We start from the raw sequence: 14,586 nt of genomic DNA, 5'->3' as shown, positions 1-14,586 counted from the left end.
TATGACATAATATTCCACGTGACACATAATTTAATAGCAATAGAATTATGTCATACAATTCAAACACCCGCGCTCATCATATACTCATCATTTTTTTGATGAGTAGGTATTTTCATTTCTGACATAATTAGTAAAATCTAATTAAGTTAAATGTATTTAGAAACATGCATAGATAGGTCTGCATTGAATAAGCCTGAGGTCATACTGGTTGACTAAACTGGTCAAGCTAAGCTTGGTCATGCTGGTCTACCAGTGGGGTCATACTTTTTTAGAGTGGTATGACTGGCATGGTCACTAGCTTGGCCAATTGTTGGTGTTGTGTGGTAAATAATTAATAAATAAATAAATAAATAAAATTAATACTACTACTACTACTAATAATAATAATAATAATAATAATAATAAATCCCCAATACTGGTCGAGAACTAAATGGCTCGACCAGCTTGACCAGTTTGACCAGCTTGAGCTTGACTGGGAATTTTATTTATTTATTTATTTAAAAACTAAAAAAAAATAATAATAATTGTTTGCAATGTTTTTTTTTTTTTGTTTTTTTTTCTTTTATTAAAATATCAACATTTTATTATGACTAAACTATTAAACACTACCAGCCAGTTTTTTTTTTTACTGCATCCCAGCCACCACAAACTGCAGTCCACAGTGACCTCAGGCCAATTAGCCCGTAAAACGCGCGTGACGAGAATGCGCCTCACCTGTAAGCAAATTGTGGGCGTGGCTTAGCAGCCCAGGTTGTTCCCTATAAATGACCAGGGGTGGAGCACGCGGCTTTTCAGTGTGTTTGCGTGCCTCATGTGGGTGGAAATATGAGCTTGTGTGCCTTAAAGGTCTAGTAGGTGTTAATTGTAAGGGGGTTGTGGTTGAGAAGTTGCGTTAGTTGAGTCGTTAGAGCCATTATGAGCACCGGGACGCCGTATATAGGCAGTAAGATCAGCCTTATCTCGAAGGCTCAGATTCGCTATGAGGGGATTCTGTACACGATTGATACGGACAACTCCACTGTGGCCTTAGCTAAGGGTGAGTTTTCATATGAGGGTCACTTTTTATGTAACTCTCCGTTCCACCTTAAATGGTGCAGTAGTTGCATTCTGGCGCCTTAGGCGCCAGAATGCAACTACTGCACCATTTAAGGTGGAACGGACTAGTTAAAAAGCTTCAACTTTTCTTAAAGAAAAATGCCTCCTTTTGTCTTTAAGCATGTTTTGCATCAATTTGAAGGTGTTTGTCACAATAATATACAACTATACACTGTAAAATTTCAGATTTACCAGGGTATGGCACACTGAAGGCCACGGTTTGACCTTTTGACCTTAACACAGCCTTTGCACCATTCAAGTCTGGCTTATACATAAAGTAGATTACCATACCTTGCCAATCTATTACTATTTTTATTATAACTCCAGTATTCTGGCTTCGATCTGTCCAGTGAGGTCCTATGGTACGGAGGGGCGGCCCACCGACCGGCCTGTCCCACCAAGGGATGAAGTCTTTGACTATATAATCTTCAGAGGAAGCGATATTAAGGACATCACTGTGTGTGAGCCTCCGAAGCTGCACCATAGCTTGCCCCAGGACCCTGCAATTGTTCAGGTGAGGATGCAGCTGATTGTGGGGTTGGGGGTTGAGTGTATAATCATAATAATAATAATAATAATAATAATAATAATAATAATCCTTCCAGTCCTCTGTGGGGAGCTCGTCTGTGTCCTATGGTCCTCAGGGAGGTTACAGTCCCTACCGGAGCATGATGCCCTCCTATAACCAGCTTGCTGCCAGCTCTCTGCTCAACCAGCAGTATGCTGCTGCTCTAGGCCTGGGTGAGGATGCTCTGTTAACGGCTGATGAGCAACACCTAGCTCAGGGCTTAAAACACTGACCAACTGTACTAAGTATTGGCTAGTATTTGGGTAGCAGTGTTTTAAGAAATTGCTTATTTTGGAATTAAATAAAATTAAAATATGGCCAATAATGTACATATTTATTTTAATGTATTCCCATGCCTTGAACCCCTAATTGGGATAGTAATGGGGTTTATGACGAGCCAGTTATATAAAAAAAAATTTAAATATGTAAAATATTATTAAATTAATGTCCGTTTGGCTATGCCATTGCGCTTCACCCTGATGCAGGTCTGCATGCTCCTCCAAGAAGGGGTCCAATGGTTGAGCAGGCCGTCCAGACTGCACCTGTGGAAAAGGCAGCTCCGAAGAAGGGCTTACCTGCATCGCAGCCGCCACCGCAGCAGCAGGGGCGAGATGCTGGCCGGCTACAGAGGGGTGGCAGAGGAAGCCCCCAGACACAGCGGGGCGGTGGGCTCAGAAGTAAGATCCTGATTTAACCATGCGGTCAATAATACTTTTAAAATTATTATAGAATTATGCAGATCAGCTGTAACTGTGACCTACAGATGTCCCGCCCCCTCAGCGTGGAGATACACAAGGGCAAAGTCAAGCTAATGATGAGAACCGGCCGCCTCAGAGAAGGAGGCAGGGTATGTCCCCCAGCTGACCTCCCTGCCCTCCCGTCCTCTCAGTTTAACATTAATTTTAGTGTTAGATTCATACGCCACCTTGCGTTTCTGCACAGGCAATCGCAGGTCCAGGAACCGCGGCCGTGGTCAAATCATCGTAGGCACCACAAAGCCCACCACCCTCCAGTTTGAGTCGGACTTTGACTTTGAAACGGCTAATGCTCAGTTCAACAAGGATGACCTCGCGAAGGAGCTTCAGGACAACCTGAGCGTTAAAGGTAGGTCATAAGAAGTTCTGCTTGGAGTTGGCCTGGTATACAGTACTACAGTACCATACTTTCACTATAGTACAGTTTCAGCTCTTTAATTGAGTTAGATTGGGATACAGTACCATACTTTCACTATAGTACAGTTTCAGCTCTTTAATTGAGTTAGATTGGGGTACAGTACCATACTTTCACTATAGTACAGTTTCAGCTCTTTAATTGAGTTAGATTGGGGTACAGTACCATACTTTCACTATAGTACAGTTTCAGCTCTTTAATTGAGTTAGATTGGGGTACAGTACCATACTTTCACTATAGTACAGTTTCAGCTCTTTAATTGAGTTAGATTGGGATACAGTACCATACTTTCACTATAGTACAGTTTCAGCTCTTTAATTGAGTTAGATTGGGATACAGTACCATACTTTCACTATAGTACAGTTTCAGCTCTTTAATTGAGTTAGATTGAGATACAGTACCATACTTTCACTATAGTACAGTTTCAGCTCTTTAATTGAGTTAGATTGGGGTACAGTACCATACTTTCACTATAGTACAGTTTCAGCTCTTTAATTGAGTTAGATTGGGGTACAGTACCATACTTTCACTATAGTACAGTTTCAGCTCTTTAATTGAGTTAGATTGGGATACAGTACCATACTTTCACTATAGTACAGTTTCAGCTCTTTAATTGAGTTAGATTGAGATACAGTACCATACTTTCACTATAGTACAGTTTCAGCTCTTAAGTGAGCTAATGTGTCTAAAGAAGTGGAAACTGCATGCCTCAATCACACTTGATTAGTCACCACATATAGATGTTAGGTAGGCAGTAAGCAGCATGCTAATGCAGCATGCTGGCAGCAAGCTTCCATCATTTGCTAATACTTGCTCTTTCCACCTCACTGTGCTACAGAAGCTAAAGAGGACAAGGTGGACTCTGGTGTGGAGACCCAGAGCAGTGAAGGAGTGGTGGAGGAGGTGTTTGGGCCAAAATGTTTTTACAACAAAGCAAAGAGCTTCTTTGACAACATTTCTACAGAACTTAAATCGAGGTATGATCAGTAAATCAGCGTCACGTGTTTAATATGGGCTTATACTTTCTACAAGCTGAGACGAGCTGCAGAAGCTTGATCTGAAGGTGGAGCAGCATGTGGGCGGAGGTGGTAGAGTAACACTACAGGATTTTACACTAATATGACTCTATGGGTTCTGCAGTGTTACACAGCAGTTCTGGAGAGAGGTTCTCCTCCTGCAGCTCCACCACCAAACCTCCATAGTGCAGTAGCAGCAGCAGCTCTCCGGCCCGGAGTGGGAATAACGGAGACGCCCTGTTAGTTCTCCTTGTTCAGTCAGTGGAGCATCAGCATGATCCTGACCTTTATATTTAAATGTGCACCTGATGCATAGCTTTACACTTGACCTTTGGGTTATCCAGCCTGACTTTGTCTGTGACCTGAATGCAGAACCAGTCCAGCCTCTGATGCTGGAGCATCTGGAGGGTCACTGCAGCGTGGCGTTAACTTGTCCCTAATGCTGCAACCATCTGATTATTTATAATTCTATAAATCGAATTAGATTATAGATTGTCTGCAGTTTAAGTAAAATTGCTTATGAAATTTTTGCTGACTCTGGTCAATACTGGTCTCTTCTGTAGACGTACAACTTGGGCAGAAGAGCGTAAGCTGAACGTGGAGACTTTCGGGGTGCCCGGACGTTTCCTGAGGGGCCGTGGTTTCCGTGGTGGTTTTCGAGGACGACGAGGCAGAGGGATGAACCAGCGCATGCCTGTTCCACAGGCTGTGGGCAGTGGCAGGCTGTGAATCGGTGAGTATTGCAGCAGATGGGACATCCTCAGTGGTGGGTTTCTAATCCTAATTCTAGGAAATGTCTTTTATTTAGCAGAAATAATTCAGATTAGAGTTCTTTGCACAGGGCTATAGAAATACCCTTACACTTACTTTAAACTTAAAGGTTCCTCATGTACATAAAGTGTGCCGGGAGAACTGCGGCGTGCAATTTGCCACCTTCAGTCTATTGCAGAGGTTCTCATCCTAGACAGTCTAGACTTCTCTCTGTAGAGAAGTACTGCCAATAGAATAGGACTCTCTGGAGCAGATCAACATCATGAACCTATTGGCTCCATGCTGTCTAATAATGCCAGGCGTGGGCTAGTAGAGGGGTATAAAACCCCCCCGCATTGAGATGTGGAGCAACGGAAGAGCTGTGTTCTCTGGAATGATGGATGGTGGTGAGCATAATCATCAAACATCCTGACCTTACTGACAAATGTTCTTGTTGCTGAATGCAATCAAATCCTCACAGCAATGCTTCTAGTCAAATCTAGTAGTGTTCTTCCCTGTACGGTAGAGACAGTTACTGCAACAAAAGCAGGATCAGCTCTTTATTACCCTTTGTTTTGTTTTGAAGAAACAATGAATGAGCAGGTGTCCGCATACTTCAGTCCTTATAGTATAGCCCTCAACAGAAGCTGTTTCATACTGAAATACGTACGTTTCTCTTTGCAGGGTTGAACGCCTCGTCGGGTTTCAAGTGGGTTTTGTGTAAATAAGTTTTCTCCTTTATTTTTCCTGTTAAGAGTTTAATTATTTGGGTTCCTCCACTTCAGCTGTGACTGGTATTTAAGGAAATACGGATTCAGGCCTTTTGTTTTCAAGAGCAACACTACCAGTGTTCAGTGTGGCAGTCTTTCTTTTCAGTTTTGTGGCTAATAGCTAAGGGTGTACTGTTGCTGCTACGTCGTTGTCTAATGTGAAGCTGTTTTGATATCTAAAATGAATGAAATGCACTTTAACTGATGTTTAAATTCTGAGTAATGCCTTTTTTATTTACGCTTTCTGATGTAAATATTGCTGGAATTGCAGACTGTAAACTGACTGACCAGGTCAGCCTTTGGCATGTTCCCCTAATATTGGTTTAAAATGATGCTTTTCTTTTTGTTTTCCATTATTTTCCTTTATTCTTTGAGTAAGAATGGACAGGGGACTTTGTACAAAAAGTACCATTGTTAATAAAATGGAAACTGGCTGATTAACCTCAGGTCTGAGTGCACTTCTTGCTTTCCTGCTCTTCTGGGCGGTGGAGGGCTCAGGCAGAGGTGGTGGCTGTGGCTTTCTTTTTCTTCTCCGCCTCCTCCTTTTCCTTCTCGATTGCAGCGACTATGTTCTCTACCTCTGCTGGCTCTAGAATCTGATGGCAGATGTACATGTGTGTGGTGTTAAAGATATGGCATTAAGAAGTGAATGGATTAGCTGCGTTCTTAGACTAACCTTCATGGGTTCACCGTGCTTCATCGTGGCCAGTTCGATGTTCTTCCCTCCAGACTGAACCACCTGAAATGAGAGGAATGTACAGATTTGCCTTGAGTCTTAGTGGAGACTGGTTCAATGTCCCATTAAGAATTCTACAGAACAGACCTGTTGGGTATAGAGCTGGAAGACCCATTTTAATTCCAATCCAAACCATCGGTGAACCTGCGCTGTTAATGTAATCCTTACATTTACAGCTTTTATCAGACTCTCTTCTCCAGAGCGACTTACAGAAGAGCTTCACTGTTTACTGAAGCAGAACCTCAGCTAGTTTAAATTGACTAAAATTCAAAGATCCTCTAATCTTAGACTCTACTAAACACAAGTCAATATGGAGACCATAATACTCTTCTCTTCACCCAAGTCCAGGACAGCGAGTGTTGGACTCTGCTGTTCGGACACCCAGGGGAAGTTCGTTCCACCACTTCGGTGCAGGACAGTAAAAAGTCTGGACGCTCGTCTTCCGTGGATCTTAAAGGATGGCGGGTCGAGCCGAGCCGTACTTGAAGCTGGAAGGGCTCTCGGTGCAGATCAGGCTTTTGACCATCGCCATCAAGTACGGAGGGGCTGGCTTGTCCAGTCTTGGCTTTGTAGACCAGAGTCAGGGGTCTGAATCTGAGGACCTGGGCAGCAGCTACAGGAAGCCAGTGAAGCATGGCCCATGATGCATTCTGGGTGAGTTGCAGGGGTCAAATCTTGAACGAGCACCTGGGCGACTCACTAGAGAGGAAGGGTCGAGTTCTCTGGATATGGTCTCAGATTTCTCCTGAACAGTCAGACCTGCAACATGGCTTGAGAACGATAACTGATCATCCATTGATTGGTGCTTTGAGGAACCTTTAGCAACAGACTTTTTGAGGAACAAGGTTCTTTGAAGGTTCCTCCACACCTTCAAGCTGCTGAAGGATCGTATGCTTTTTACAGTGTAGCTGCTGGTAGTGGTTGGTTGATGGTTTGCTTAAATTAGATAAATGTTTATAACTTTGTCTCAAATGCTATTTCTCATGCTGTTCATAGCTAATAAATAAAATTTGTTAGTGGCGAACACTGTTCTGACTGGGTGAGGTTATCTAGAACCAAATCAAATGTGATCTGATGATTACATTTAAAATGATACTGCTGATTAGAGTATATAACTATTCCTCACAAGTAAAAGGTGAAGGCTTAAACTAAGACGTACTTGGCTGTAAGATTTAGGCCCTGATGAAGTTATAACTGACCAGGTGGAGTAAGTGAACCCTGTCTGTACCTCTAGAAGAGCTCGGACAGCCAGTTTTATGGCCAGTTCGTCTGACTCCATCTCCTCCTCTTTGTAGTTCTTCTCCAGGAACTCGCGAACTGTTTTTGCGGATCTCCCGATGGCGTTGGCCTGTAAGACACAGTTTAGTACACTGATGACTGGGGAAATCTGAGCAGCTCAGTACATTAATGTGATTAATCGGAACCTACGGGGTAATGAAATCCACACGGCTCCTTTGACTGGCTTTAGCTAGGACTGCCCTGTGCTGCACGTCATTCAGAGTCAGAAACCTCAGCAGCAGGTGTGAAAAACTTGGTTCTAGATAACCTCCCCCAGTCAGAACACAGTGCTCTGGCCGCTGAGTGAGTGAAAGCACATGAGTAGGGGTTTCTAATAAAGTGTTCTACAGTGGAGGTGAAGGGAAGCAGACGTCTGAAGCTCTAATAAAAGCTCCTCACAGAAAGTTCTTCACCTAATGGTGATGAAGAAGCTGCCTGATGCCTGAGACACGGTTCTACCAGAGTTCTGAGAAGAGCTCGGCTCTAGAACCTGCTTTTAAAATCAGATCATTAAAATGGTGGAGGGATACATGCTGCAGGGTGTAGTGCAGCTACAGAAAGTAGTCCCTAAAGAAAACTGCATTAGTTCAGATTCTCTATTCACTATTTTACCTTCATCATCATCATCATCCCATATAAAACTCAGAAGACTGGTGTAGCTGCACTGGTGGGTTTGGATAGGAGATAAATTATGGGCTGTATCTGTGTTGTAGTCATGGCGACCAACACCTGTTTCCATTCACCTCCACTGTACAGAGATCAGAGTGGATCAGTGTCTCTACACACTGAACCCCCGACTCTGACTGGAACACACTATTCTACAGTGGTAAATGCTGTGGAATTAGAAATCAGTAGATTTCCCCTTCATGTGAACGTGGTTCCAGACTCCAGCTGTGTAAATCTGTAAATCTGATTTTCTGCTACTTCTCCACATATCCAGAGTAAGGTCTCCTACCTTCCAGGCGTGGTACGTTCCAGAAGGGTCCGTTTGGTAGAGGTTGGGCGTAACATCAAAATCAAATCCCACAATCAGAGCAGAAATTCCAAAAGGCCTTCGTCCGTTACTCTGTGTGTAACGCTACGTAAAATACACACAGGAAAAGGCGTCACAATACATACAGTATATTATCTCTCTCTCTCTATATATATATATATATATATATAAATATATATATGTGTGTGTGTGTCCAGTAGGGGGCAGCAATTACCGTATAGTGCATTATTAATCATTACATTTGGATATTTGTTGAGTTTTTGAGCACCATCTGAACTCTACGTCAGCAAGGTGGACAGTATACAGTATATGGCCTGTATATGGACAGTGCAGTGGACTGAGCAGTGGGGATCTCACCTGTTTCATGCTGGAGATGTAGCGTGTGATGTACTCAACGGTTACAGGATCTTCCACCGTCAGCCTGTGGCTCTGACACTCCACCCTCGCTCTGTTTATAATAATCCTCGCATCTGCAGTCAGCCCTGACCACCACAAACACAACTGTTAGACCTAGAATTCCTAATAAAGTGGCCAGTGAGTGGAAGCACAAGAGTAGGGGTTTCTAATAAAGTGGCCAGTGAGTGGAAGCACAAGAGTAGGGGTTTCTAATAAAGTGGCCAGAGAGTGCAAGCACAAGAGTAGGGGTTTCTAATAAAGTGGCCAGAGAGTGGAAGCACAAGAGTAGGGGTTTCTAATAAAGTGGCCAGTGAGTGCAATGTACATGACAACACTGTCTGCCACTGATGACCACCTTGTTGACCTCTGATGACCTTTGTTGCCTAAAGGAGCATCCGCTGACAGCATCCAACAAAAGTGGTTCCCGTTTGCCATGTTTCTGAGAGTGTACCCACCTGCAAATGCCATGAAAACATGATCATCCAGAGCGCAGATCTTCCTCACGGTCCTGTCGTCCTGAAGCATGGCTGCAGATTTCTTCTCCACTCCCAGAATCACGATGTTCTTGCCTCTCACTCCAACCTGCAGGTTACCCACACAGCATAATCAGCTCCAGCGCCTGAAGCCTACTGAAGAATAAAGGCTCCTAAACGTCCAGCTCCTCGGCCTGGACCTACATCCCTAAGAACAAAGGGGTTTCCTCAGGGGTTCTAGTTGTTCTCCGCCTTCTTGTAGGAGGTCAGCCTGTGGCTCTGACACTCCACCCTCACTCTGTTTATAATAATCCTCGCATCTGCAGTCAGCCCTGACCACCACAAACACAACTGTTAGACCTAGAATTCCTAATAAAGTGGCCAGTGAGTGGAAGCACAAGAGTAGGTGTTTCTAATAAAGTGGCCAGTGAGTGGAAGCACAAGAGTAGGGGTTTCTAATAAAGTGGCCAGAGAGTGGAAGCACAAGAGTAGGTGTTTCTAATAAAGTGGCCAGAGAGTGCAAGCACAAGAGTAGGGGTTTCTAATAAAGTGGCCAGCGAGTGGAAGCACAAGAGTAGGGGTTTCTAATAAAGTGGCCAGCGAGTGGAAGCACAAGAGTAGGGGTTTCTAATAAAGTGGCCAGCGAGTGGAAGCACAAGAGTAGGGGTTTCTAATAAAGTGGCCAGCGAGTGGAAGCACAAGAGTAGGGGTTTCTAATAAAGTGGCCAGCGAGTGGAAGCACAGGAGTAGGTGTTTCTAATAAAGTGGCCAGTGAGTGGAAGCACAAGAGTAGGTGTTTCTAATAAAGTGGCCAGTGAGTGGAAGCACAAGAGTAGGTGTTTCTAATAAAGTGGCCAGAGAGTGGAAGCACAAGAGTAAGTGTTTCTAATAAAGTGGCCAGTGAGTGGAAGCACAAGAGTAGGGGTTTCTAATAAAGTGGCCAGTGAGTGGAAGCACAAGAGTAGGGGTTTCTAATAAAGTGGCCAGCGAGTGGAAGCACAAGAGTAGGTGTTTCTAATAAAGTGGCCAGCGAGTGGAAGCACAAGAGTAGGGGTTTCTAATAAAGTGGCCAGCGAGTGGAAGCACAAGAGTAGGGGTTTCTAATAAAGTGGCCAGAGAGTGGAAGCACAAGAGTAGGGGTTTCTAATAAAGTGGCCAGCGAGTGGAAGCACAAGAGTAGGGGTTTCTAATAAAGTGGCCAGCGAGTGGAAGCACAAGAGTAGGTGTTTCTAATAAAGTGGCCAGTGAGTGGAAGCACAAGAGTAGGTGTTTCTAATAAAGTGGCCAGTGAGTGGAAGCACAAGAGTAGGTGTTTCTAATAAAGTGGCCAGAGAGTGGAAGCACAAGAGTAAGTGTTTCTAATAAAGTGGCCAGTGAGTGGAAGCACAAGAGTAGGGGTTTCTAATAAAGTGGCCAGAGTGGAAGCACAAGAGTAGGTGTTTCTAATAAAGTGGCCAGTGAGTGGAAGCACAAGAGTAGGTGTTTCTAATAAAGTGGCCAGCGAGTGGAAGCACAAGAGTAGGTGTTTCTAATAAAGTGGCCAGTGAGTGGAAGCACAAGAGTAGGGGTTTCTAATAAAGTGGCCAGTGAGTGGAAGCACAAGAGTAGGGGGTTCTAATAAAGTGGCCAGAGAGTGGAAGCACAAGAGTAGGTGTTTCTAATAAAGTGGCCAGTGAGTGGAAGCACAAGAGTAGGGGTTTCTAATAAAGTGGCCAGTGAGTGGAAGCACAAGAGTAGGGGTTTCTAATAAAGTGGCCAGAGTGGAAGCACAAGAGCAGGTGTTTCTAATAAAGTGGCCAGCGAGTGGAAGCACAAGAGTAGGGGTTTCTAATAAAGTGGCCAGTGAGTGGAAGCACAGGAGTAGGTGTTTCTAATAAAGTGGCCAGTGAGTGGAAGCACAAGAGTAGGTGTTTCTAATAAAGTGGCCAGTGAGTGGAAGCACAAGAGTAGGTGTTTCTAATAAAGTGGCCAGAGTGGAAGCACAAGAGTAGGTGTTTCTAATAAAGTGGCCAGTGAGTAGAAGCACAAGAGTAGGTGTTTCTAATAAAGTGGCCAGTGAGTAGAAGCACAAGAGTAGGTGTTTCTAATAAAGTGGCCAGTGAGTGGAAGCACAAGAGTAGGTGTTTCTAATAAAGTGGCCAGTGAGTAGAAGCACAAGAGTAGGTGTTTCTAATAAAGTGGCCAGTGAGTGGAAGCACAAGAGTAGGGGTTTCTAATAATGTGGCCAGAGAGGTGAAGCACAAGAGTAGGGTTTAGCACCAAAGAAAGGAGAGTGGTTCTCCCCCTGGTAGAACAGAGCCCTCCACCATAGCCTGGTTTCTAACCAGGTGGAATTCAGGAGTAAAGACGGGATGGGAGGAACGTTAGATCTTCTCAAATGAGACAGTGGAGTATCTGGGTGGTTGCTCAGAATGGGTGGGTTTTCTGGGGGGTTTTAGATCCTCCTCTTCTGACGGATGAACTAACTCACTCTTCACCTGCGGCTCGATGGCTGTCTGCTGTTGCTGCCGGGTCACGTTTACAGCGAGGCTCTGAGCTAACGCTAAGCTGAAGTTCTCCTCTTCCCCGAACTTCCCATTCCACCTTAAATAACGCAGCAGTGCCGCTCTGCTGCTGAGCTGTACTGTAGCTGTACTCACTGTAGCTGCAGCACTATTTAAGGTGGAATGGAGAGTTAGCTGTAGCTTTAGTTTGGTAACGTCGCCGCTCTTATCAGTTCAAATAAAGCTCAGTTTAGGGGTCTTTTAAAAAACAGAGAGAGACGTTTGTCTGCAGCGGCTGAGAGTCATGAAAATTAATGGCGCCTGGGAACACTAGATGGCGCTCTGCTGAAGAAATACTTAGGATTAGAAGTCGATCAGAACCTTAAAAGCTGATACCCGACCCAGTAAAAATGCCTGGAGTCACTGGATCGGATTTGGACGTCCCTAAACGTGTGTACACTCACTAGGCACTTTATTAGGAACACTATACTAATATTCAGAGCCAGACTTCCAAGGCCGCTGCTGTGCAGTGTTGGTGAGCCTGGGCCCACTGCAGCCTCAGCCTTCTGTTCTTGGCTGAAAGAGCTGAAACTGATGTGGTCTCCTGCCTCAGGGCTGGCCGTGCTGTCCGTTCTGAGATGCTTTCAGATGCACAGCTGTACAGAATCACTGAGATTCTCATTTTTCCACATTCTGATGATTAAATGTGAAGATTAGCTGAAGCTGCTGGACTGAGTTTATGCAGTACACTGCTGGGAACAGACTATGCTAATGTTATTATCATTAATATATTAACAACATTTGACATGTTTTATTGTTTTCTACAATATTAATTGGAATAAATGGACAGTAGTTTGCATTAAAAATGTGCATATGTGTAAATAATAATAATAATTATTATTATAATAATAAATATTAATACATTTGAAGAGATGCAGCTTTTCTTCTACAAAACATTTCTGTGAGAATTATAAAGAAATAAAATACATTAAAAATGTTTATTTAAAAATATATAAAATATATAAATATATAAAACACTGCTGGGAACAGACTACGCTAATGTTATCATTAATATATTAACAACATATTCTGCCACATTTGACATGTTTTATTGTTTTCTACAATATTAATTGGAATAAATGGACAGTAGTTTGCATTAAAATGTGCATATGTGTAAATAATAATAATAATAATAATGTAATTTATCCTGGGGTGCCACAACTTTTGCACACTCTTGCTGTACAGAGACAGGCACTAAGGCTGTTATTTATAATCCGGCCCAAAAGACACTGGAAACCAGTGTAATGATGCCAGTACTGGTGTGATGATGGTTCTCTCTGGATGATTATTCATCTTTTTTTATTATTATTATTATTAAACATCTAAATGATCTGAATTGATTATTCTGGAATTATTTCTGGATTATGTTTGCTACAATACACCCAGACCCAACAGGAGACCTGCAATAAGAACAATGCACCAGACAGCAGGACATCAGGATCACCATAGGCGATATTTAATCAATATAATCGATTCTACCGAATAATCGAGCGCTACCAATAGACCATTAGACCCTTGGTGTAATCAGGTGCTGAGGGTTCTAGTACTCACTGCAGTGGAACCCTTCTTCACTGCTTCCTGCGCGTATTCCACCTGGAACAGGTGTCCATCCGGGGAGAACACGGTGATGGCTCTGTCGTAGCTCATGGTCTGCTCTGGTCAGACGGTCTGAGTTCAGGGTTCGGTTCCGTCTGGCTCGTCCTCTGCTGGGTCCAGTGCTCAGTCCGTTCTGAGAAGTAAAAGTGAAACTGATTTGACTGAATGAAACAGCAAAAAATCCAGCGCCCTCCTTCGGCACCGAGACGCACCTGCATACAGGCCCCGCCCCCTAGACTGTAATTGGCTAACACTGTGGGTAAAAGCATGGCTAATTGGTTAAAACTGGGTGGACGTCAAAAGAGAGTGAAGAGATTTGGCCAATTTGAAGAGCTGCAGCTTTTCTTCTACAAAACATTTCTGGAAGAATTATAAAGAAATAAAATACATAAAAAATGTTTATTAAAAAACTCTAAATAGGTGAAATAAGTAAAATTCATAGAAACTTTATGAAAATTATGCGTCTACTACAGACAATATAGATCTAATCATCTGTTTAGTACAAGAAAAATAGTCAAATTAAAGTATAAGGATTGCATTTGGATTATTTAAGTATTATTTAAGGATCAAATTTAAGAAATAATTGCTAATTATTTATCCAGCAAAATGAATTAATGACTAATTATTCGATTAATATTGAAAATAAGTGCTGATTATTTTTTAGTATTAAAAAGGTAGTAATTATTTGCATAATATAAGAATAATAAATAATATTTTGGTCAAATGCAGGAACTACTTGCCAATTATTAAACTAATATGGAATAAATGTGATAATTATCTAACAATCTAACGTAGAAATAAATCACAATTATTACTCCAATATAGAAAATGTATATATATAGTGATAATTGTTGATTTAATATAGAAAATAAAATATATTTATTGATCTAATAATGAAAATAAGTGCTAATCAATTATTTAATGTAGAAAAGCAGGTAATAGTAATTGTGTGTCTAATATAGATGTAAATAATGATCTAATGTTGGAAACAAGTGATAATTACGTGTTAACTGTAGTGAATGAGTGAAAAACAGCCTGTGGTGATGTTTGGGACGCAGCCTGGCTCGTTTGCGGTCGCGCATGCGCAGTGTGTGAACGTGCGTTGGGCGGACTGTACCAAGAACAGGTGCCTCTGTTGTTCACCCTCAGGGGCAAAGTCAGCTCACACACACCTGACACACACACCACCCCCACCTGGCCT

At 42.8% G+C, this 14,586-nt stretch overlaps 3 protein-coding genes across 5 annotated transcripts in view; 2 read left to right on the top strand and 1 right to left on the bottom strand.

The window, feature by feature from the left end:
* The first annotated feature begins 915 nt into the window (after positions 1-915).
* On the top strand, positions 916-4,578 carry lsm14b (LSM family member 14B). Its single transcript, XM_072697140.1, has 8 exons — positions 916-1,036; positions 1,446-1,609; positions 1,701-1,836; positions 2,149-2,340; positions 2,427-2,510; positions 2,606-2,767; positions 3,672-3,810; positions 4,413-4,578. The coding sequence occupies exons 1-8, from the start codon at positions 916-918 to the stop codon at positions 4,576-4,578; spliced, it is 1,164 nt and encodes a 387-aa protein (XP_072553241.1).
* Positions 4,579-5,168: 590 nt separating this feature from the next.
* Positions 5,169-14,586, bottom strand: part of LOC140576645 (proteasome subunit alpha type-7-B-like) — a 9,775-nt gene continuing 357 nt past the window's right edge. The window contains exons 2-8 of the mRNA XM_072696147.1: positions 13,341-13,518; positions 9,229-9,355; positions 8,735-8,859; positions 8,339-8,461; positions 7,334-7,453; positions 6,046-6,108; positions 5,169-5,965 (exon numbers count right to left, since the gene is read on the bottom strand). Coding sequence (XP_072552248.1) covers positions 5,864-5,965; positions 6,046-6,108; positions 7,334-7,453; positions 8,339-8,461; positions 8,735-8,859; positions 9,229-9,355; positions 13,341-13,436 — 756 coding nt within the window. The 5' untranslated portion in view covers positions 13,437-13,518 and the 3' untranslated portion in view covers positions 5,169-5,863. The remainder of the gene's footprint in view (positions 5,966-6,045; positions 6,109-7,333; positions 7,454-8,338; positions 8,462-8,734; positions 8,860-9,228; positions 9,356-13,340; positions 13,519-14,586) is intronic.
* The window catches only part of LOC140576644 (calcium-responsive transactivator-like), a 19,286-nt gene continuing 19,256 nt past the window's right edge, over positions 14,557-14,586 (top strand). The window contains exon 1 of one of the 3 annotated variants that reach the window (XM_072696143.1): positions 14,557-14,586. This exon is cut by the window's right edge and continues 299 nt beyond it. The gene's annotated coding sequence lies outside the window, so the exon portion shown is untranslated. The other 2 variants (XM_072696146.1, XM_072696145.1) reach the window with 2 other exon arrangements.

The sequence above is a fragment of the Salminus brasiliensis genome, chromosome 14 (genome assembly GCF_030463535.1).
Source record: "Salminus brasiliensis chromosome 14, fSalBra1.hap2, whole genome shotgun sequence".
NCBI classification, from domain to species: domain Eukaryota; kingdom Metazoa; phylum Chordata; class Actinopteri; order Characiformes; family Bryconidae; genus Salminus; species Salminus brasiliensis.
The sequence above is the reverse complement of the archived record's forward strand: the minus strand, read 5'-3'. Positions and strand labels throughout refer to the sequence as shown.

Coding starts and splice junctions, on each gene's coding strand:
- lsm14b (XM_072697140.1), top strand. CDS start 916: ATGAGCACCGGGACGCCGTATATAGGCAGTAAGATCAGCCTTATCTCG. Junction 2,341..2,426: donor GCGGGGCGGTGGGCTCAGAA/GTAAGATCCTGA, acceptor TGTGACCTACAG/ATGTCCCGCCCCCTCAGCGT. Junction 2,768..3,671: donor GGACAACCTGAGCGTTAAAG/GTAGGTCATAAG, acceptor ACTGTGCTACAG/AAGCTAAAGAGGACAAGGTG.